This window comes from Aristolochia californica, unplaced genomic scaffold, assembly GCF_029961685.1.
Source record: "Aristolochia californica isolate CCGP_79_NKW_82.1479 unplaced genomic scaffold, dmAriCali1.0.hap1 SCAF_3, whole genome shotgun sequence".
Taxonomy (NCBI): domain Eukaryota; kingdom Viridiplantae; phylum Streptophyta; class Magnoliopsida; order Piperales; family Aristolochiaceae; genus Aristolochia; species Aristolochia californica.
The window spans coordinates 10,699,485-10,722,895 of NW_027181992.1; the positions used below are offsets into that span (position 1 = coordinate 10,699,485).

Consider the following 23,411-nt stretch of genomic DNA (forward strand, 5'->3'; position numbering starts at 1 on the left):
CTTGTTGATCCTTAGTGCCGATCCTTCTTTGCTAGCTATTGTTCTCAATCACGAACCAAAGCTCTGATACCACTTGTTAGGAATTAAACACCCTAATTCTAAACTAGAGAGAACAATAATAATAATCGCAGAAGAAAGAAAAACAAGTATGAAAACAAACAACAAAATTTATATAGGTTCGCCTCAAGGTGAGACCACGTCCTGTCTTCTACCGCTGCAATAATCCACTATAAATATGAAATAGTTTACAAGAGAAATCGCACATTTACTGGTATTTCTCTCTAACCTTTTGGGTTACAACTCCAGATACTCATCAGATTAAAATAATAAAACCCTAATTGTGGCACCCTTCAATTATAAAGAAAAAATTAGGGAAACCACGATACAATTAGTAAAATTTTTAAACTGCCCTTAATGAAGCAACAATCAATATATCATATCATGGATCCACGACTAACTCAGTGTAAGATATTAATTAGACTCCACAACTTAACCTACTTTCCTAAAATTGCTCACCACTTTGATCGTTTATATGTACGCTTAGTTACTCTAAAACTACTAATTCCGACCAAAAAAGCACGGCCAAGCGTGCAGCACGCAGCGTCACATGCTGCGTGTGATTTATACTTGCCTAGCCATGACGATTCCGCCCGCTGGCACCGCCGTTTTCCCGACAAAGTTATGCAGCAACCACAAAACTGTATGGGAACTACAATGGAACGTGCGAAAAGGAAAGACGGACCCGCATCCAGAAACGACTAAGCGAATGATATTAACCAAGGTAACCTGAGGCCCTGCTGCTGCGTGGCGTCAAAGAACAGTAAAAATAGTCCAAAGTGGACCTACACTCCAAAACACAACTCAGCTAATTACGATGCTGCCACTATATTCCGCTTTGCTTCGGACTACCTAATCCTTTCAGAAGAAGCTACATCTGCTTCTGTTCCTGTAAAGGGCACATTTCTCAGATCGAGGACTTTCTATTTTCCTTTCCCTCAATTTCGCCCCTATTTCTTCATTTTGAGACCCTTGTTCTTGCAGCACGCTGTTATTACTTCGTTCTGCCTCAGATCCGTCTCACCTCTCCTTAAGAATTCAGTTTTTTGCCTTCGTTTCTATGTAATCAGACGAGAAAATACTATTTCTTCAGTACGTTGATAATCGGCTCTCGTTTGTAGGTTATGGAAGCCATTGCATTGTCTTATTTGAAATGTTCGGCATTACTGAAAATTTTGATTCCATAATTTTGGCGGCATTTTGTGGAAATGTCAGCTTCGTTGGCGCAGTTCGAGCGGCCGAGGGCTGGAGTGATGAACACGGTATCTGTCTTTCTTTTTTCGTTTTATTTTTCTGGTTTTCTGGTTTTTCATTGTCGGAATTGAGAAGCAAAGTATCACTGTGACTGAGAATAGGGGTTATGTGAGGAGCAAGTAGGGTGTGGGTGTGATCTTTATTCCCAAGCAGTTGCTCGAATTTTTTCTTTTTTTTTTTCTTTCTTTTTCTTCATAAACATTGGTACTGTACCTTTTAATCTGATCCCATTATGGAAATAATCTTCCGTTCTGAAATGCGTGTTTCCTTTTAATGTTGTCTAAAATGATTGTTTGACGACATTGTCTCTACTTGTCTTTCACTTTAATGTATTATCGTTGCCGTTCAAGGGAATGTACCTTGGTGGGGTATGAAATGCTCTGGTTTATTCTGATTTTTCTACGGGATATCTTAATGTTGGTTCTTAGTGAATATCGTGCACTTATTTTGGACCATTTCTTCCTTTAACGAGATGCAGTTTTGGACCAAAACGCAATTTGTTCCTGAATTTGCATCTGTTTTCTAATATGGTTCTTGGACGATGTGTGTAGCTAACATTGGCCTTGCAACACAGGTTTTCAAGAGTGGCCCTCTTTTCATTTCCTCTAAAGGTTAGTCTACATTTTTTTTCTTTCCAGAATTTCTGCTCATTTGCACCGTCAACTAAGCTATTCATTCTATGGAAACGTGACTCTGCATTGTGATACACAAATGCTTATGCTTGTGGACGTATTTTTTTGCCTTATCCAATTCTGATGTGCCTCGGCTATAACTCCACTTTAATAGATGATACAAGTGAGTTGCTGTTTGTTCACCATTTAATATATTCTCCATTGTACTTGTTGAAGATGAGAACATAACATATGTTGGCTTAGACCACTCATCGCCGGGTAACTTTAAGTGCTAGATGCTCTCTTTTCTAATCTAAGAACTCTTAGTACTAACTCTTCTGTCAGTGTTAAGCAGTTTTCCTACACCATTCAAAAGAAGAAGAGGTATTTTTCGTTTTTCTGAACTGGAGTCGACATGGTGCTGCTCAAAATTTCATAGTTGTGCTTTTCTGTTGCACCAACAATTTTGATCAACTCTTGCCATTCACTGGATACGTTTATTTTATGAAAGATTTTTGTTTCTCTCTGAGATAGCGTAACCCTTGTTTTTGATGTGCAAGTCAAATAGAAGAACTTGTTTACAATGTTGCCTAGATCCATGACCTCATATGAGCTAATGGCAGAAAGGTCTGTTCATCAGTGGCTCAACCATTAATGACACATTGGATGTGTCAACTAATCTGCTATCATTATCAGCCTTTGTTCATCAGTGGAAGTAGAATCATTGATGCGATCCTAACTTAAATTAGCAATATTGTTTTGGGATTGTTTACTTTACTAGAACTTCTGGGGAAGTCTTTGCATTGCTTAGGGTAGTATAAGTTTCCCTTTGCATCAATGTAGTGGTATATGAGCTATGCGGTGACACTGTTTATTTATTCTTTTTTCTTTTCTAAGTGATAACTCATGAAAATCTTTTTTTCCTTTCCTTTGCGCCAATGTAGTGGTATATGAGCTATGCAGGGACACTGTTTATTTATTCTTTTTTCTTTACTAAGTGATAAGTCGTGAAAATCCTTTTTTTCCTTTCTGAACTAAATTTGCAGGAATTGGGTGGAAATCATGGAAGAAGCGTTGGTTCATCCTCACTCGTACATCCTTGGTTTTCTTCAAAAATGATCCTGTTAGTATTGACTTGCTTTCAAAATTTTTTTTGTCACTGTGTTTTGGCTTATCACCTTGTACATCATCCATTTATTCCAAAATAATTTTACTTTTCCATTTCTAAGTGGCAAAACATTCTGGTATGAGAAAAAGAAAAAATGACTTTTTTCTTTTGAAAGGTTAACTTTATTCCAAAGCCCAAGGCAAAACAGAAATTTAGAAGATATGACATATGGAACCTGAACTTGCATATTACATATGAGTAGAAAAACTTTCTCTGGAGATTGAGACTATCTAAAGGGAATCTGAGCTTGCACCTTTTTAGGGTAACTCGTGCTCATGTATCCTAGGCATGTCAGATGCATGTTTGTGTTTGGGCATATATCTGACTCTTCTTTTTATTTGTTTTGGTGGAAATATATTTCGCTCAGTTGATGCATGACCAGCTTTTTTGAATTTTTTTCTTTTGCTTTTGTCTTGTTGTTTAATTATTATTTATATGTCTAACTATTATTTCTCTTTTGTTTTATTTTTTGAGATAGATTGGAAGTTGAGTTGTATGTATTTTCTGTATCGATGTCTTCATAGTACTTTTGCTTCTTTGAGAGTTCTCTCTAAATATGTTTTCGCGTCTCGTTGTTATTAAAAAGTTATTTATATATGTGACTTAGCCATGCCATAGGCTTTGCTAAATTTGATCTTATGGTCTGTGTTTCATTCAGAAAAAAAATGTGTTTATGTTGGCATCTGTTCATGGAAATCTTGATCTGCTGTCATGGAAATTTAACAGTAAATGGAAGTAGTTCATTTTGGGTCATTTGAGCAATTTCTGATTGCTGGTTGAGTTGATTTTCAGAGCGCACTTCCCCAGAGAGGGGGTGAAGTTAATCTGACTCTAGGTGGAATTGATTTGAATAATTCGGGCAGGTATTTCCAAATTAATTTTTATTTTTTTTTGCTGCATTTGTTCTCTTGACTGTATTAAAGTGTGATTTTTATAGTGTGGTAGTAAGAGAAGATAAAAAACTGCTGACAGTGTTGTTTCCTGATGGGCGTGATGGGCGAACTTTTACTCTTAAGGTACTTCATTTATTCCCTGTCCATGAAGAAATAAGTTTCAAGTTCTTTGCTGTTCTATTAATTTTGTTGACATTTGATGTACTTGTTGTTTTTGCTTCTCAAATTCTCCAGGCTGAGTCGTCAGAGGATCTGTATGAGTGGAAAACAGCCTTGGAACAGGCTCTGGCACAGGCTCCAAGTGCTGCACTTGTGATGGGGCATAATGGAATTTTTCGTAATGACACAGCGGAAACAATTGATGGATCTTTCCAAAAATGTTGGTACCTCTCTCTACTAATAATATGTTATCCAAAATGCATTGGCATCCTTATTTTTGGCAACAACTGGGTAATGTAGTCATTTCTGAGTGTGTGAATGTTTCACAAGCAGCAGAATGTCTTGTGCTAACAAGTCCTGCTTTTGAGAATGTTGTGTATCTATTGTTTTTAACTCCAAAGATAAACATCAACAGCACCACTCGTGCAATTTTGTTGGTTGGGTATGGTTGTGAAAGAAGTTTACCTATTTGTTAACTGCTCTACTGTCTGTACTCTGCTGGAGTGTCTTAAGTATGTTGTGGTTACTTTCTATCTATGTTCCGGTTCCTTGCTTCAATTAGACACAAAATCGAACTCATCAAAAGAAGATTTCTGTGGGGAGGGCCAAATGGTGAAAAGAGGTATCACTTGGTGAAATGGGAAGAGGTATGCAAACCTAAACACGTTGGTGGACTTGGTATCCACAATACAACCACTACAAATGCTGCTCTCCTCCTAAAATAGATTTGGAAATTCAATCTCTTCCCAGATCTGATTTGGAGAGCTTTAGTTGCTGCCAAAGCCAACAAAGATTTGGGTTGGTGGACTGAGGGTGGAAGACACTATCGTCTATCCCCTGTTTGGAAAAAAATAACCATGCTACTTCCTGATTTCAAGAAGGCAGTTAAATTCTATGTTGGTAATGGGACATTCACAAAATTTTGGTCCGATTGGTGGATTGGACGATGCAGCCTCAAAAACAGTTATGAGTCTATTTCAGTCCTGGCAAGAAATGTTGATGCCTCTATCTCAGATTTGTAGTCTGAAATTGGGGACTGAATTTGAACCTCCGAAGAACTCTCTTGGATTCTGAAGCCATTCTGGCTTCTAATCTCCTCTCTAGCCTCTGTACAGCTAAACCCCGCACTTTGCCTGATTCTCTGATCTGGACCCCCTGTCCAAAAGGTACCTTCTCAACTGCCTCAACTTACAACTTCCTTAGTAACCCCAATTCAAACCATCCCAATCACCTTGCGGCCATTGCTTGGACCCTACTTTCCCCACCGTGCAAATTTTTTTATCTGGAGTGCTTGTAGAAATAAAATCCTCACCTTGGATTCTTTAATTCGGCGTGGAACCCCTGTCTAGAATCTCTCTTATCCTTTCTGTTAAGGAATAGTCCCACATGGTATTAGAGCGGGTACTCATATGTGGGCCTGCACCTAAACTATCTACTTGTAGAGCCACAAAAGAGGGCCTACGCCTAAATTATCCACTTGTAGAGCCACAAAAGAGGGCCTACACCTAAACTACCTACTCCTAAATTATCTACTTGTAGAGTCACAAAAGATGGTTTACACGTGAGGGGGAGTGTTAAGGAATAGTCCCACATGGATTAGTGAGTACAAAGATCTTGAGTTTATTAGTTGGGAAAGAAGTTTCCTAAGTTGACTAGTCATTTTTGGGATAGGCCTTGGACCCAACTTTACACTTTCTACCAAAAGGCTCCAGAAACTGCTAATCATATACTCTTATCTTGCCACTATGCCCATACTATCTGGACTATCCTCTTAAATAAAATTTTGTTTTAGTACTACGCCTCACAAAATCTGTCATCCACTATTCTCTCAATGACCAATGCTAGATTCCCAAAGCTTGGAAATATGCTTCTCTCGTGCTGCGTTGGGTATATCCAATGGGCTATATGGCAGGAAAGCAATAACAAAAAAATCAACTTTAAATCTATCCCTACTGGAATTTTGATTGATAACATTGCGGGCCACGTAACAACTTGGTTATTGACCCGAAAGGAGTTCATAAGTTTTAGCGCCTCTAATCTCAGAGGAAAATGGTAGCTGGTTGCTGGGTTGACTCGACCTTCTCCTCACCCCCCCGATTATGGCTATCTGGGCCCCTCCACCAGTATGCCACTACAAACTAAACTTTGATGGGTGCGCCTCTTGGCTGTCCGGGTCCTGCGGGATATTGAGTTATCCAAGACACAAATGGCTGTCTCCTCTTCTACTTCGTTGGGCCACTTGGAGTTTCCGACTCCACCACTGCAGAACTCTCTGGACTGCTTAAAGAGATTCAAATCTTCACAAGCCGGCTCACGGACCCCTTTTGCATCGAAGGGGACTCAAAAATTGTCATTGATTGGCATGCAAAGTCAATCCGACCTCCCTGGCGACATTGGGATATGTATTTTGATATTTGTAATTTAATTTCTTCTTTAAATTGTAATTGGAAGCACATTCCTCATTCTACCAATTATTTGACAGATATTCAGGTTAAGTTGAGTATTTTGCTTCAACACCTTGTTGTGGAGGAAGACCCTTGTAGCTAGGTTTTTTGTACTTCTTCTTTCTCTTTTTAATAGTTTATACTTCCTCTTTAAAAAAAAAAGTATGTTGTGGTTACTATGTGTGTCTGTCCTCTATTCTCAAAATCTGGGGTAGGTTTCAGAATGTTTCTCACTTTATGACTGGTATATAACTGTTCTATTGTTTTTAACTAATTTTTGGTTTTTAGTTTATACAGATTTTTCTTGATTTTTGATAAAATTTCTGAACATTAAAAAGAAAAAAGGAGGACCAGTTGTGGTTTGAGATTTGCCTTTGATGGTAATTTTTCTGCTGATGTATTTGTTATATTTTCCACAGGGAGAGATAAACGCCCTGTCAAGTCAATGGTTGTTGGGAGGCCAATTCTACTTGCCTTAGAAGACATTGATGGTGGTCCTTCATTCCTAGAAAAAGCTCTTCGTTTTCTCGAAAAATTTGGTAGGTCAAGATTTTCAGGAATGGGACTGTCGTCATGATCACTTATATGTTGCTTGTTTTACCCATTACATATTTCAATTGGTGCTGTAGAAAAACAATCAGCCAAGTAGGTATTATGAAGCTTTTTAGGCATATTTTTTACATAAGCATGGGTGTTAATATTTGGAGAATTTGAGAAAGAAGATAGTGAGAGACTATATATGTTATTTTTAGTTCAAAATTGATGCTTAGAAGGTGTGATGCATCATTTCTTGTGAGACTTAGTTACTTTGCACTTATGAACTCTAGTAAGATTTACTTAGTTACTTTGCACTTATGAAATTTAGTAAGACATTAGTTAGGTTTCTGGGTTCCATTAAACTGTTCTTTGGGCAGACAAAGTAGAGTGGAAGAGGGAAAGTGAAGAGAGTTGAGAGAGAAGAGGAATTGCATGAACCAAAGAAGGGGAAGAAGAAACTTAGTTGGACAAGCTCATTCCCTAATGTCTATTAGATACGAGTGTTTGTGTGTGAAATACAAAAGTACCTTCAGTACAATGGCTCAACATGAGGGTAAGAATAACGCCCTGTCAAGTTAATGGTTGTTGGGAGACCAATTCTACTTGCCTTGGAAGACATTGATGATGGTCCTTCATTCCTTGAAGAAGCTCTTCGTTTTCTCGGAAAATTTGGTTGGTCAATATTTTGAGAAAAGGGGATTGTCATCATAATTGCTTAAGTGTTGCTTGGTTTACCCAATACATTTCGAAATTGATGCTGTTGAAAAAATCAGCGAACAAGTCGGTATTATGAAGCTTTTTGGGCATATTTGTTACATAAGCTTGGGTGTTAGTATTTGGAGGATTTGAGAAAGAAGATTGTGAGAGACCATATATGTTATTTTTAGTTCAAAATTGATGCTTAGAAGGTGAGATGTGTTGAATTTAGGATCCCATGACAAAGTCCTCGACCATGGTAGTAAAAAAGGAGAGGAAGAAAAGGAGAGAAGAAAGGAGAAGAGAGAAAGAAGAGACAACTTGGCTAGAGAGATGGAGAGAGAGCTTGGGAGAGGAGACAATTCTAAGGACAAATTTTAGAGAGGAGAGAGGAGACTTAATAATTTACCCCATGCCTTGAGCCTTTATTTATAGTTGTAGAAGGAAGTTTACAATGACTATAATGCCCTTAGGGCTACAAGCTTTAGAAAGGAAAAGACATAAGTAGACATACATTTTCTTAGATAATTACACCCTTGTGCCATCCTTATGAGAAGACCTTTAAATTACCTTCTTTGCTACTTCCTTGATGTGGAGAAGGTAATTACATTGATGCCACTTTGAGATGTCTTCCGACACTCCCCCTCAAGGATATAGTGGTTAAAATCTTGAATGTGACTGGTTTCGTAAGAATGTCTGCCCTTGCTTTTGTAATGAAACATGTTTGAGAGATAAGATACCAACTTGAAATTTCTCCCGTATAAAGTGGCAATCTACCTCAATGTGTTTTGTCCTCTTGTGGAAGATAAGATTTGAGGTGATTTGAATAGCCACCCAGTTGTCGCAATATAATTCCATAGAAGCTTCTTTATAGAATCCCAATTCAGTAAGAAGGGATCTGATCCATAGAAGCTCACTGACTGTGTGGGCTATAGCTTTGTACTCTGCTTCTACCCTAGACTTTCTAACAATACTTTGCTTTTTGCTTCTCCATGTAACCGGGTTACCTCCAACTAAGGTACAATACCTTGAAGTGAACTTCTTGTCATCAGGTGATCCAGCCTAATATGCATATGACAGACCTTTTATGTTGAAGTGGCGATGATTCTTATAGAGAAATTTTTTCCTCATCCAAGGCTTGCCAATGGGTAAGTTGTGGTTTGTGCATATACTGACCTACCACCCTTACTGCATATAATATATCTGGTCTGGTCTGTGTGAGGTAAATGAGTTTTTTCATAAGCCTTTGATATTTACTTATATCAACATCTTCTTCAGAGCTTGCACATAGCTTTGTGTTGCCATCATCGCTGTGTCCTCTAGTAGATCTAAAATATACTTTCTTTGAGATAATACAATCCCATGCTTTGACTGGAATACCTTAATACCTAGAAAATATTTTAGAAGTCCAAAGATCCTTTGTTTTTAATTCTTTGCATATTTTCTCTTTGACTTCTTTTATGCTGTTTGCATCATTGCTAGTAATACTTTTCCCTTTAAGGTATTCTTGACAAAGACAAAATGATCTATAGAGCACCGACTGAATCCAAACTCAGTTGCATGAGCTCTTTCCCTAATGTCCGATGTATACGAATGTTTGTTTTACTGAGTACAAAAATATCCTCAATAAAATGACTTACCACGAGGGCAAGAAAGTAAATCAGCAACTGCAGCACTAAACATAGAACATAAGCTATATAGTTGAACAATATTCATTCCCTATTTAGACATTTCAAGTTTAATAAGGTATGTGAAAAAATTATAATGATGCCATCTAGAGTGAACTCTTTTTGTTTTGTCATTTGAATTGTGTAGCTCTGTGATATTTTCTGTTTTTCTGTAATTAAACAGTTGTATGTTTATTATCAATTAAATGTTTTCCTAAACAGGCGTTAAAGTGGAAGGTATTCTGCGACAATCTGCAGATGTTGAAGAGGTTGAACAGAGGGTGCAAGAATATGAGCAAGGTTTATCTCTAACATTAAGGACTAGATTTGGCCATAGGATTTCTGCACCTTTACATTTTATACAACTGATTGGTGCTATTCTCCTGTCCGCAGTCTTGATACTGACTTCTCTTCATATGGCTTGTATTAATGTCAATAACTGGTTAAATGTCCCACTGTAGGCAAGGGTGTGCATCTTGGGTGGTCAATCGATGATCCTGTGTTCTGAAAAAAATGGTCTTGATATGTTTAATTGCAAAACCTGCAAACTATGACATTGATGTTGTCCATTCCATGGTTTCATTATCTTGGGTACTCTATTCAGTTCCCTTATTACCTTTCCTATGCTAGTAAGTTTTTATAGATTCCTCCAAATTCCTACTGCTGTTATCCAGAAGAATTGGAAGCTGGTAGTTCATTCAATTAGACATGCAATTGTTTGTCCAGCTGTTTGGTAACATTGATGATAGTGCAGTAGTGGTATCCGGGATTTTCTGGTGGTGTCCGTCTGGACTACTCAGCTCCTTTTGGTCAATTTGATCTCATAAAGTGGGGCTAAGGCCCAGTCTCCTTGGCCGCTGGCAAGTTCACCTCATCTCTTGTTATTGAGTGGGACTTGGCAGTCATTATTAGTTGGATCTTTGGGGGAAAGACTACCTTAGATGCATCTTGTATGCTGATTGTTACACTCACTGCCTTATGAGTGCTAATGGGATTGCCGATTGTTAGCTAGATCTAGCACATGGCTTAATGGTGGAAGAAGAAACTCTTGCAAAACAGTTGAAAACATGTAAAAGAAGGAAGAAGAAAAGGAAAGAAGAAGACTGACATATAACTGTTTACATTTTTGGAAAGTTACTGTGTAAGGAATTTTTTTTGTTTTAGAACCTTCTATCAAGGGAAAGTAAAAAAATTTCTGCTTTTACTAGTTTCCTAGTTTATCACGCAGTCCTAATTAGGAGAATTTTCTTTAAGAAAGTGTTTGGTTAGTAAGTTTCTTTATTATTGGTCAACTTAAGAAAGTCTTAAAGTTAGTTTGTTGTTGGTAGTTTGTATCTAAGTTAGTTTTTGGAATTCTTTCCTAGCAAGTGGTTTCAATTTATTATGTCACAACTGAATTGTAATTGAGAAGTTTCGTCCTAGGAAAATTTTGTTTTAGTGATGTAGTGTATTTTGGGAGATTTTTTGTAACCATGAATTGCTTTGAACGTTAATTTGAATTTTCTTTTTGGTTACTTGAACACAATTGTCTCTTTTCTTTTGCTGAAAATAGTTTCTTAGTGACCTTTTCTCTTGTTCTAACTACTATAAGTTACAAAACAAGACCTGCAAATTCAAGTTCTTAACTTGAAATTCGAAAACCAGGAACTTTTTAGAGTTGACAAGCTGGTGTAGTGGTTACTCATTGTTAGAAGTGAGATTGAGGCAAGAATCTTGTATCGAGCATATGGTTTATAATAGTTCTTTACTGAGAGTCTTATGGGTATTATTGTAATTATGTAACCCATCTTATTTAAGTATAAGAAACAGCTTGAGAGAGGTAGAACCCTAAAGAGATTCTGGGTTTGTTTTCTTTGGAATTCGTTGGCTTCTCTTCTTCTCTTTTTCTGTTCTTTATTCTTTGTTCTTCTTTTTTTCTTTTCTTCTTTCTCTTCAGATTTCTTCCTTTTTCACTCTTCTTCTTTTCTTAGTTTCTTCTTAAGTTGATTTAATAATTATTACTCATATTTCAACCTTATTCTTCAACTTAGTTTTTGTGGCATTACTAGAGCTGGGGGCTGACCAGCAAAACCTTATTATTTGATATGACTATATCCTTTGTGCTCTGTCTACTCCAGGGAGCTTCCATTAATTGAAATATCTTTTCTCATTGACATCCAAAAAATGACCCAATTCTTGTTTGATCATTCTCATTGACGTTTTCCTTAATGGTTGCTTTTCATTCTTCTTAATGCTTTGCGCAAGCATTATATTTACCTTTGTTTAACTTGCTTTCAGGTAAGACAGAGTTTGCATCTGATGAAGATCCCCATGTTGTTGGCGACTGTGTTAAGGTAATGATTCATCAATTATTTCATTTATGTAGTTGGTAATTTTCTCCGTTTTTACTTTTTTATGTTGCACTTTCTAAACCTTTATATTATACTATCTGAATATGCAGCATGTTCTTAGGGAGCTGCCTTCATCTCCTGTTCCTGCATCCTGCTGTACTGCATTACTTGAAGCATATAGTAAGTGAAAGTGCTCTGAATATAGACATGTAAATTATAAAAAAGTGCAACACCTTGCTGAAGCTCACCAAATATTTAATGGACTATATGTTAATGTATGTGGCTAGGAATAGAGCTAAAGGATGCTCGGATTAGTGCCATCCGCTCCGCAATATCTGATACATTTCCAGAACCAAATCGAAGATTATTACAAAGGTAATTTTTTTGTTTCTTTGTCACTTGCCCCCAAGAACTAAATTTCATAATGATAGTGATACTGTTGCTTGTTACTTTTTGGGTTTTCTTGTATGAAAATTGGTTCCAGTCTCATCAGGGAAAAGTTCTGTAGCTTGCATGTGTAATTAGCATTAAAGAAAGAACTCTTTTCAATGATGTTTGTCCTAGGGTATTCGTTTTCTGTACTCGATATTATGAGAGTAATTAGATTTGTGTATGAAAAGTGCGTAGCATTTGACTAGTAAGTCACTTATTCAAATATGCTCAGCATTTTTCCGTGCGAGTTACTCTTATTGCTAACATCTTGTTGCTAGTAATGGTTGTTTCTTTTTGGGGCATCTTTATGCTTAATGAGTTTCCAAGTTTTGATACTTACAAGACTGTTACTCACCTGTGTTTCTGTTCCCTCTTTTAATGGGGTCTTTTGGCACAGGATTCTGAAGATGATGCACACTGTTGCTGCTTATTCTTCTGAGAATCGGATGACATCCTCGGCAGTTGCTGCTTGCATGGCCCCCTTGTTACTGCGTCCACTTTTAGCTGGGGAATGTGAGTTGGAGGATGATTTTGATACGAATGTGGATAATTCTGCCCAGCTTCTAGCTGCTGCAAATGCTGCAAATAATGCTCATGCCATTATAACAACACTTGTGGAGGAATATGAGAGCATCTTTGATGTATGATTTTTATCTAACTCTTTCTATCTGCAACTTCTTTCTATACCCATGTAGGAAATAATAGTTTATATTCATTTATTACTAAGTGGGTTATTTGTGCATTTAATATATTTAATTTAAGTGTTATGGCTGAAGGGTCTTACATTTGTGAATGGTTATAAGCTTAGGTGCTTAACTTATTTAGCTGGTATGATTTGTGTTTGCATTTGGTTTTGTTTCAGTTGAGTTGCTCTTTTTTGGTTGACCATGATTTACTTTTATTTGCTTGTGTTAAGAATAGTTCCACATTGTTCCCCATGTCTCCCTTTATTCCCTCGTTGTATCTGGACCCCCTCTTGTTTACTTTGTTGTTTTTATTTGGCTTTGCTTTGAATAAAATTCGCCTTTTTTTTGTAAAGGATTTAGTATAAAAAAGTTCTAGTGCTTATTACTTGGGATGAAACTTTCGAACTTCAGTTAGTCCTTTTAGGTTAGACTTGGATCCACTTTTACCATGGCATCGGTTCAAATGTTCATAAGTGGGCCTCCACCCAAAGTTTTCTGTGTGTAGAAGTTATAAAGGGGGACTCACATGTGAGTGGGAGTATTAAGAATAGTCCCTCAGGGATCCAAAATAAGAAAAGCATGGTGTTTATTACTAGGGAAGAGATCTCCTTTTGGCTGGTCATTTTGGGATGGACTAGGACCTGATTTTAACAATTTACAAATAGGCTTCAAATTCTTAATTGTTTATTTAGTATGTTTATAAACTTTACTGATTTTGCATTTAAAAAGAAAGGAGATTTTTTTTTTTTTTTTGACTCAAGGACCTTTTACTTAGTTGACTTTCATCTGGTGAGTCCAAATAAAGAAACTAGTAAATGATGAGTTTGGTGGTACTGATGATCAAATAGCTTCAATTATAACATCATTTCAAGAAAAAAAAACTTCAATTAATAATGAAAAGTTTAACCTCATTCTATGAGGTACACACGAAGAAAGCCATTTATCCAACCAAACAGGAGATTGTCGACACAAATAAAAGTTCAGGTAGCTGATATTTATGCAGGGTTTTTTATTTGTTTATTGGATGATCAGCTAGCCTTTTTCCTTTTTTATGGATCTGGACCGTTAATCAGTTGTTTAAGTTAGCAAAAATGCTAATACAGTGTTCACTCTTTTATGTCAAGAAACTCTTGCTTTACTGTGCTAAAGCTGGATTGCGTTTTGATTTCTTATTTCAGGACAAGAATTTGCATAGATGCTCCACATCACCTGATTCTCAGATGGGAAACAGTGGAAGTGTGGAATCTTCTGATGATGATAATTTGGATTTAAAAAATAACGGATACCATGATGCTGAAAATGATGATGATGCTGAGGTGGATGAAGATCCTGAACGTGTTCTTAGTGGAAAATCGAGTGAAATCAGTGGATATGCTGGAAGCGACCTTTATGACTTCAAGGTCATTGCGTCTTTTAAAAGAAAATATTGCTTCTTGTGATCTTTGTCTCTCCTATTCCTACCATGCATGCAGCTTATGGTTATCTTAGTTGAGGGCTTGCTGTTGTGATATGTTTGCTTTTAGTGGTCCTGATTGAAGGATATGTGCTTGAGTATTGTTTTAAATTAATTCTTTTTCTCTATGAAAATTGTGATTTATTTATCTAATTGGAGTCATTACTTGGTGGTGCCATTCTTTGGATATTTGTCGAAGGAGATAATTTGCAGATATCCTAAAATTATGTCTCACACTGCTGGGACGTCTCATATGCAATAAATTTATTGAGAAATTTGAGCAATCAGAGCTTTGAATACTTTCACATGTTAATGAAAAACAAAGATACTTAAACAAAAAAAAAAGAAAAGAAAAACAAGGATTTCTAACTGTCAAAGGTTCACATTTGGTACTTTCATTGTTAAGATGACTCTGATTTTTGACTTTTCTTTGCAAACATGTTCTAGATATGTTTGCAAACATTGCCTCTTATTTTTTTGTTCTTATATTATGGTTTTAAGGAAATATAAAGAGGTGTTTAGAGTCTTGCTAATTGTTAAAACAATATATATATTTTTTTGAGAAAGTGATGATTTCATTAAAACAAAAACAAAACAAGTTCGGACAGGCCTTCTCCTTACAAGAGGAGCAAGGAGGGAGACCCCTTGCTTAGCATAACCGTTTGCAACAGAATTTGTAGAATAGGGAACATGGGGTCAAATATAGGTAATAAAGGGGAGAATGTCTAAAATGAAATGGTAAACATCCCTGTGATGCCATGGTGGGGGAGAGGGAGAGGAGAACCATCCGATGATCATCACGAAGTCTCCCTCAATGTGAAGCGGCCTAGAGAAATGCTCACGAAAGATGAAGAGGCCTCTGAGGAGGACCTGAAGCTCAGCAGCAGTGGAGTCCGCTATGCCCATAGGACCGGAATAGGACAAAAGTTGGGTACCGACTGAGTCATGGAAAGCCCCACCATAGCTAGCCAAACCAGAGTTGTCGAGGGATCTGCCATCAAAATTCATCTTGATGTAGCCCGGATTAGGTGGACGCCATTCCTACAATTTTGGAGGCTTCGATGAACTTCTAACTGGGCAATGGCGCTCCAATTTTCCCTGAGCGAGAGCCCAGAGAGTGCCAAGAACTCCTTGGAGTGGAGCCAAGCAGAGATGTGGTCTGTAATCGAGAAGATAACCTGGCCATGAGGGAGATGCTTGGTGTTAAAACGCCTATTGTTGCGTTCAATCCAGATGCCCCAAGGGATGGAAACAAGCATGTAGAGATGATCAATCTCCCAAATTTAGGGAAGGGGATCCCAAGGAGCAGCCGCCCAATCGCAAGAATGTCCTCTAGCAGGCAAAGCTGGAAATAGAACCGACTGAGGATGCTCATCCAAATAGACCAAGAATATGGGCAGGTAGCAAACAGGTGCTGAGAGGTCTCCTACTCCAAGCCACAAAGGGGGCAAGAGGTGCAAATAGTGAGATTGCCATAGTGATGAAGGTTGACAGTAGTGAAAATTCTGTAGAGCCCAGCACTCCAAAGGAAGAATTTGATCTTCGGCGGAGTGGAGAGACGCCAAATAAATTCAACCTCATGCTTAGGGGTAACTGAAGTCCAACCCTTGATGAGGGTGTAGGCAGAAGAGACCGAGTAAGTACCACTTGCCTCCGACCACCAAATCATCGAATCTTCCAAAGAGTCAAGGGGCCTAGATTCAGAGATCACCTTAAGGAGCCAAGAAGCAAGCATGACATCCATGTCATCCAATCCTCTACGTAATCGGAGATCCCAACTATCCAACCTCCAGTAACCAAGAGTTCTCAAAGCGGAAGGGGCAGGACCCCAACTACCAAAAGATGTAGAAAGGAGAATTGGCTAGTGATCAGATCCCACCCGGTTGAGAACCCTGCCCGAAGCATCTTCATAGATCTGGAACCAATTGCTACTCACTAGAAATCTGTCTAGCTTGGAGAGAAAATCTGCCAATTGTTACTCACTAGAAATCTGTCAAGTTTGTGTTCGCTTTTTTGAATACTAGTCAATCTTCGCCATGTAAACAAGTTACACTTGCAAATGGCTCATCTTCGGTGGTTAGTGGAGTAGGATCTATTTAACCTACTTCTTTGTGTCTCGATTCTGTTTTATTAGTTCCTAAATCTTCTGTCAATCTTATCTAGTAAGCCAAATTACAAAATCTTTGCATTGCTCAATAACTCTTTATCCTACTCATTGTGTGTTTTAGAACCTCAGGATGAGGAAGATGATTGGTTCAGGCCATGATTGAGATGGATTGTATCACTTGGAGGGATCATTATCACATGCATGTTCTGCGATTTATGCCGATGGTACACTCTTCTAGTAGCATCTTTGCCTAGATCATCCATTTTCAACGGAGTTACCCTAATTATTTCCTACATTGTCATCTCCATCTCAGTTTAGCGAGAGTCTTGTATCCTTGAAAAACATTGGCGAGCATTGTTTCCTCCAAATCAGTATTCTAGTCGGAGTCTTTTTGAGGTGGTTCATTCTGATGTATGGTCAATACCTGTGGTTATAAGTAATGTCATTCATTGATGATTTTAGTAGATCTACGTGGGTGCAACTCTTACAGGAGAAATCTAAAGTTTTTGATGTATTTTAAAATATTTATAATAAAATAAAGACTTGGTTTGGTGTTTCACTCTGTGTTTTGTGTATATACAATGGGCTTGAATTTATGAACTATAAATTTAATTCTTTACGTCAATCTATTGACATCACTTATCAATCTTCCCATGTGTGTACTTCACAACAAAATGGTGTTGCAAAAAGGAAAAATCATCATTTGCTTGAAGTTTTGAGCACATTGTTGTTTCATATGCATCTCCCTAAATTTTTTTGGGGTGATGCAATTCTCACTGCATGTTTTCTTATTAATAGGATGCCTTCTTTAGTGCTTGGTGGAAAAATTCCATTTCATATTCTCAAGTCTAATTGCTGAGTTAATTCCATTATATCCTCGAGTCTTTGGTTGTGTCTGCTTTGTGCATGTATTTGAACTAACAACGAATAAACTTTCTCCTAAAACTGAGAAATGTGTTTTTTTGGGGTATTTTCGAACACAAAAGGGGTTATAAATTGTAATTGTCCATCTACAAGAATAACCTGAGTCCTCAGATGTTACATTTTTTGAAGACACTCCATATTTCCCATTTGTCGTGTTCTTTATTTGGTGTTGCCCTTCATCCTGGTCTTGTTGCTCCTAGTCATATGGAGGATATATCTACTCTATTGCCATAAGTTCCAGTATCCAAGCCAGGTGTATCAATGCAAAAATCATGGGTCAACACTACAAAAGACTCTCTCTACAACCTAAGTCAACACCTTCTTCATTTGAGGCACTTGAGGCAACTGATCTCCATCTTCCTGTTGCTGTTAGTAAAAGTGTCCATACAAGTACACGACATCCTTTTGCTTAGTTTGTTTCTTTTCATTCTCAGTTGGAGTCCTTTAAAATGTTTGCTCTATCATTATCTTCTTGTACTATTTCTTCTTCAGTGTTGGAAGTTTGCCTTTTCCTTTGTGGAAATAGGCTATAAACGTGAGGTGGATGCTCTATTGAATAGTGGGACTTGGACACTGTGAGTTGCCTTTTGGTGCTTCGGTTGTGGGTTGTTGTTGGATATATAAAGTGAAATACAATGCTCATGGGTCTATTGAAAGTTACAAGGTATGTTTTGTGGCTAAAGGATATAATCAAACTTACAGTGTGGATGTGCTTGAAATTTTCTCCCTTATAGCCATGTTATCATCTGTTTGGATTCTTGTTTCAGTGGCAGTGCGGCGGAATTGGCCATTACTTCAATTGGACATTGAAAATGCATTCTTATATGGTGACATGGATGTGGAAATGTATATGGAAAAACCTCCTGGGCATGTTGCTTAAGGGGAGACTGCGAAAGTATGTAAATTGAATGAGACCATTTATGGTTTTAAACAGAGTCCCAGGGCGTGGTTACAAGCTGAGCAAGGTAGTCATAGCATTGGGTTTTTCCAAAAGTCATTTTGAGCATTCCTTATTTATTCTGAGACGACGTACTGGAATTGTGGTTTATGTGGATGATATAATATTATCTAAAAGCGATAAGCAAGGAATTGTAAACACATGTTGCTAAACATTTTTATGCTAAAGACTTAAGGCCTCTAAAGTATTTTCTGGTCGATGAAGAAGTAAAGTAGGAAATTGTATTAACTTTTAAATATGTTTCAAAAGTATAGGTTACTAGGTAATATGTGGCAGATATGCTTCAAGAGTATGGGTTACTAAGGGTAAAGCATGCAAAAACTCCTAGGGAAGTTGATCATAACCTCCATGAAGATGGTAGTGCAAAACTTAGGGACTAGACTATGTATTGGAGGCTGGTAGGTGAGTTTATTTATGCTACTGTCACACGTCTTGATATATCGTTTGCTGTCAATATGGTCAGCCAATTCATGGAATGTCTCTGTAAGGTTCATATGGAGGCAACTTAAGAGGATTTTACGATATTCAAAGGGAGCATTGGGAAAAAAGGTTTGTTTTATGCAACCCTTGGTCACTTAAAGATTGAGGGATACTCACATGTGAATCATGCAGAGTCAAAATTGGATAGAAGATCTACGATTGGTTACTATGTTTTTGTTAGTGGAAACTTGGTTAGTTGGAAGAGTAAGAAACAAAATGTGGTAGCTCATTCAATTGCAGACGTTGAATACCTAACAATGGATACACGAGAACTTATGTGGGTTAGATTAGTGTTACAAGAGATGAGTTTTATTACTTCAAAGACCATGATTATCTACTATGATAACCATGCAATCTTTATAGCTAGCAACCTTGTGTTCCAATAATGTAGAAAACTTGTTGAGGTTGATTTTGATTTCATCTGTGAAGCAGTGATGAGTGGAGCATCGTCACACTGTATCTTAGGTCAACTGATCAAACTAGTGATATTTTCACTAAAGCTTTGGGCAAGAAAGAGTTTGGAATTTTTTGTAACAAGTAGGAGCTTCTTGATATATACGTTCCAGCTTGAGGGGCAGTGTTAAAATATTTTTTAAGGGTATTTTGGTAATTTTCCATTGCTGGTGTATACTTTTGGAGTTAGATGTAGGCTATATGTCATGTTAGGAACCTATGGTTCAAGTTTAGATAAATTATGAGTTGTATTCATGAAGTTATGTAAGTTGAGGTTGTAAGGGGTCCTATTGTCATCTTACATATGTAAACACTAAAGAGAAGTAAAAGAGAAAGGTGACACGATTTTTAGCCTCCAACAAGTGCAGTTTCAAATACCCTTCTCCTCTCTTCTCTCTGTTTTTTCTTTCTTCCTCTAATTCTTCTTCAATTTCTCACTTATTCCACTAATTATTTGTGATTCAACTGTTTTAATTGATTTAATGCATCTTTCCTTTTCTTAAGTGTCTTTCTAGTGTTAGCTGATCTGTCTTGTGTTAATGTTTAGGTTTTTGATGTGGATGATTCAGATGCCGATTCCCCTAGGGAGAATCAGAATTCAGCTGCAAATCCGAAACCACCGCAGAAGTTCGCCAGGCAATCCAGTGATCAGGGATTCTCAAAAAATAACAGTGAGATTCCAATAACGGAAAAAGGTGCTCCTAGTATTTTGCCTGCCAGTGTGTGTCATCAGTCAATGAGTGATATTCTATCTTCAATAGATCCTGCACTTTCTTTGCCAGTATGTGGAGCTGGTTTATGTGAAGAGAAGCCAGTGGCTAAACCAAGTGTTTCGAATGCCAGTGTGAAACGTTCTGCTTTCTGGGGACGCAACAGTGTAAGTGTTAGTTTTTGTCTTGTGGTAATTCACGGGATTGGTGTGCTTGCTTGCACTTGAAACTTGTTTGGTATTTTAGTACTGATTCAATTAGCTTTTTTCTTTAATGCTTGACTTCCTCTTCACCTATCAGTTCTGAATGGAAGAAATTCTAGGCTTTGCCTTCATATATTGTTTATTATTAACTTTTAAGCTTCTCTTGATTTTTACCCTTTGCGGAAGTGAGTGGGCTATTTGTTGGTAATAATTAAATTTTGTTCCTTTTTCTTCTGTATTTGTAATGATTTGTGTGATCTATTTTTGTTCTTTTCTAGGCAAGAAAGAATCTGTCTATGGAATCAATTGATTCTTCTGGCGAGGAAGAGTAAGTTTTCAACTCTTGCAGTGTTAGTTTTTCCACATCTGGCCTCTTTATGATCAACTTTGTCATCTTTGTTCATAGCTGCAATGGTGTGTACCGGTTATGTTACATGTAGCATCCGATATGTTTCAGATTTTGGGAGAGATTATCAGTGTCACAAAATGCTTAACATATAGGGTTATGGATGTTACAGTAAGGCCTTAGGGGTGTTACATAATGTGTAAAGTTGATACGTATAGGGTTCTTGTATGGCTCCACCTCTGCATTGCTATGAGGTGTTTTGAAGACGCTTTATCATAGTGAGTTTCTTTTTGGCCTGTCATAATCAAATTCTCTTTTTGGGCTGTCACGTAAATTGTTTAAACCCACCATTGTCAGAATAAAAAAGTATGCAGTTGAACTCTGTTGTTCTTTCGTTCTTCTCTTAATTTACTGCAAATGATCAGCATTTGTCCATCGTTTTATTTTACACCAAAACTTGACCTACTAATATGTTTTCCTTGTTACTTTTCTGCGCGTTTGTATTTACTAAATTGATCAACGACTCTGTGTAGGTTTGCCATTCAAAGGCTTGAGATTACAAAGAATGATTTACGCAATAGGATTGCAAAGGAGGTCAGATTGTCTTTCTTTTGATTGGTTCCTTTTAAATGAGATTTTTGCTGCTAATGGGTTTTAAGTCTTGCCTAACAGGCCAAGGGGAATGCCATTTTGCAAGCCAGTCTCGAAAGAAGAAAGCAAGCTTTACATGAGCGTCGTTTGGCCCTTGAGCAAGATGTACTGCATGATTTACCCTTTGCTTTATATAAGAATTTCTTAATTTGTTGGGATTTGTTTATTCTTTCTAAGTGTTGTATAGTCTTGTGATGATTTAAGATCTTTAGAGTCCATCATCTTAAGTATGTTCATTATGGTTGACGTCAACTGATAAAGGTTTCAAGGCTACAAGAACAATTACTAGCAGAAAGAGAACTCAGAGCTGCATTGGAAGTTGGTCTGAGCATGTCTTCTGGGCAGATTTCGAGTTCGCGTGGTATGGATTCAAAAGTATGTACATGGCCATGTGGAGTTATTTATTGGCTGATTAGGATGTGCCCATTCTTATCCTGCTCTTTTTCTTGGTCTTGCTTTCATTGAAGACACGAGCTGAGCTCGAGGAGATAGCCCTTGCTGAAGCTGATGTAGCTAGGTTGAAACAGAAGGTAGCTGAGCTTCACCATCAACTTAATCAGCAACGTCAGCATCACTATGGACCTCCATCTGATGCTTGTGACCGGTTTCAGCATGTTCAGGGTCTTCATACACAACAGTAAGACCTTTAGCATCTGGTTGTCTTCACTTCAATTTTGCAATGTTTGATTAAAAGATAGATGGTGAAAGATCTAGTCTATCCTCTTATAACAAAAATTATGGGTGGTGCAGGAAGATACTTCAACAGGATTTTGATACGACTCTTGCGTTTTGCAATCATGAGAGGAAACAAAGAAGCGAGGTATCTTTTGGTTTTTGGTGCATTTCACTCGTTGAGAAAAGAAGTATACACTGAGAGCAAGCATAGAGATGCTGCGTCTCTTGTTATCACTTTGGTTTTGCTACTCTCAGCTACTTTTTGACACTAATGTTACTCTTAAATCATACAGGAAAGTTCGTCCGGAACAGATTGGAGGAATGTGAAGACACAAGTATTATCTTCTACAAGCAGCAGGCAACAACCTTCGAGAAAGCAAGGGAGTGAGTTGACTACTTTGAGTGATTCAAAAAGCTCTGAAGTTTCCACGAGCATTTCTATTGATGAGCTTTCACCTGTTAACTCAGCACCTTCCAATATATCCCGGATAACAGAGGTAAGCAGACGTTCCGGCACTTGTCATCTTTTCCTATATCGTTTGAAATGGACCCGGCTTTGTTAAACACAACTGAAATGTACACTTAAACGTCTGAAATTGGTGGCTGCCGTGTTAACAGAGACACCCACCTGTTGCATCTTCTGCCTTGGTGGAATTAACGACACGGTTAGACTTCTTCAAGGACCGACGGTCCCAGCTCATCGAGCAGCTCCACAGTCTGGATCCTAGTTATGGAACTTCATCATCACAGAGCTTCTTGTACAAAGCTTCTCCACCATGGGCAGCGGGCCCAAGATGAGACGTATTTATTTTGGGTTTTAATCCAAGTGTATATCCTTCGAGGGACTGCATGTATCATCTGTAGTTCTGTTCATGTGTTTTTGATACTTTCAAGTCTGCTAGGAGTTGTCTTGCTTTTTCCAAGAGTTAATTGTCAAGCTAGTAATAAAATTCTTTTCATTTTTTTCCCCTGCAACATAGAATAGTTTTACGACATTGTCACGGGCTGTACGTGGCAACTTGGTGTTGATGAGCATGTTCAAGATTAATGACTTGCGTATGAAAAAAATGTTCTTTTTCAAAAGTGATTCATAAGTCATATAGGATTCAAGGCTAGATTAATCCTTGCCCTTTTCCCCTTGAGGACTTTGAGCATGTAAAATCTTCTAAGCTTGATTGTACATATGAAGTTTCTATAGTTGAACATAGTATATCCTTGCCACCTCTTTTCGTATAAAGAAATGAACTCTTCTGCCAAGTAGTCAAAATCGATGCAAAGTTTACCAGTTCAATAAAAAGCATGTTTTCCACTAGTCAAAAACCTTTTGCTGAGGAATTGAGTTAAGCCTCCAAGTTTGACTAGTTTCAAATCTTGGAAAAATGGCAAAGATAACTATGTCACTCTGGATATATCTGAGGCCCGTCAAAGGAAACACCTATACACTTCTACGTTGGAGCGATCGGAGTACCTCTCACACTTCATAGAAGAAAAGGTCTTCAAATAAAATTCCGCATACT

At 37.7% G+C, this 23,411-nt stretch overlaps 1 protein-coding gene across 2 annotated transcripts; it reads left to right on the forward strand.

Moving 5' to 3' along the window:
• The first annotated feature begins 959 nt into the window (after window positions 1-959).
• Window positions 960-22,869, forward strand: LOC137958373 (rho GTPase-activating protein 7-like). 2 transcript variants are annotated; one of them, XM_068805348.1, is made up of 23 exons: window positions 960-1,319; window positions 1,886-1,922; window positions 2,969-3,045; window positions 3,883-3,953; window positions 4,028-4,106; window positions 4,218-4,362; window positions 7,006-7,125; window positions 9,709-9,786; window positions 11,764-11,819; window positions 11,927-11,996; window positions 12,104-12,191; window positions 12,646-12,889; window positions 14,113-14,334; window positions 19,857-20,004; window positions 20,092-20,186; window positions 20,501-20,550; window positions 21,102-21,162; window positions 21,241-21,324; window positions 21,481-21,594; window positions 21,687-21,856; window positions 21,970-22,039; window positions 22,188-22,391; window positions 22,513-22,869. In XM_068805348.1, the coding sequence occupies exons 1-23, from the start codon at window positions 1,266-1,268 to the stop codon at window positions 22,690-22,692; spliced, it is 2,517 nt and encodes an 838-aa protein (XP_068661449.1). In that variant the 5' UTR covers window positions 960-1,265; the 3' UTR covers window positions 22,693-22,869. The 2 variants fall into 2 exon arrangements, with proteins under 2 accessions (XP_068661449.1, XP_068661447.1); XM_068805346.1 differs by having other exon boundaries at window positions 19,857-20,186.
• Window positions 22,870-23,411: the final 542 nt, after the last annotated feature.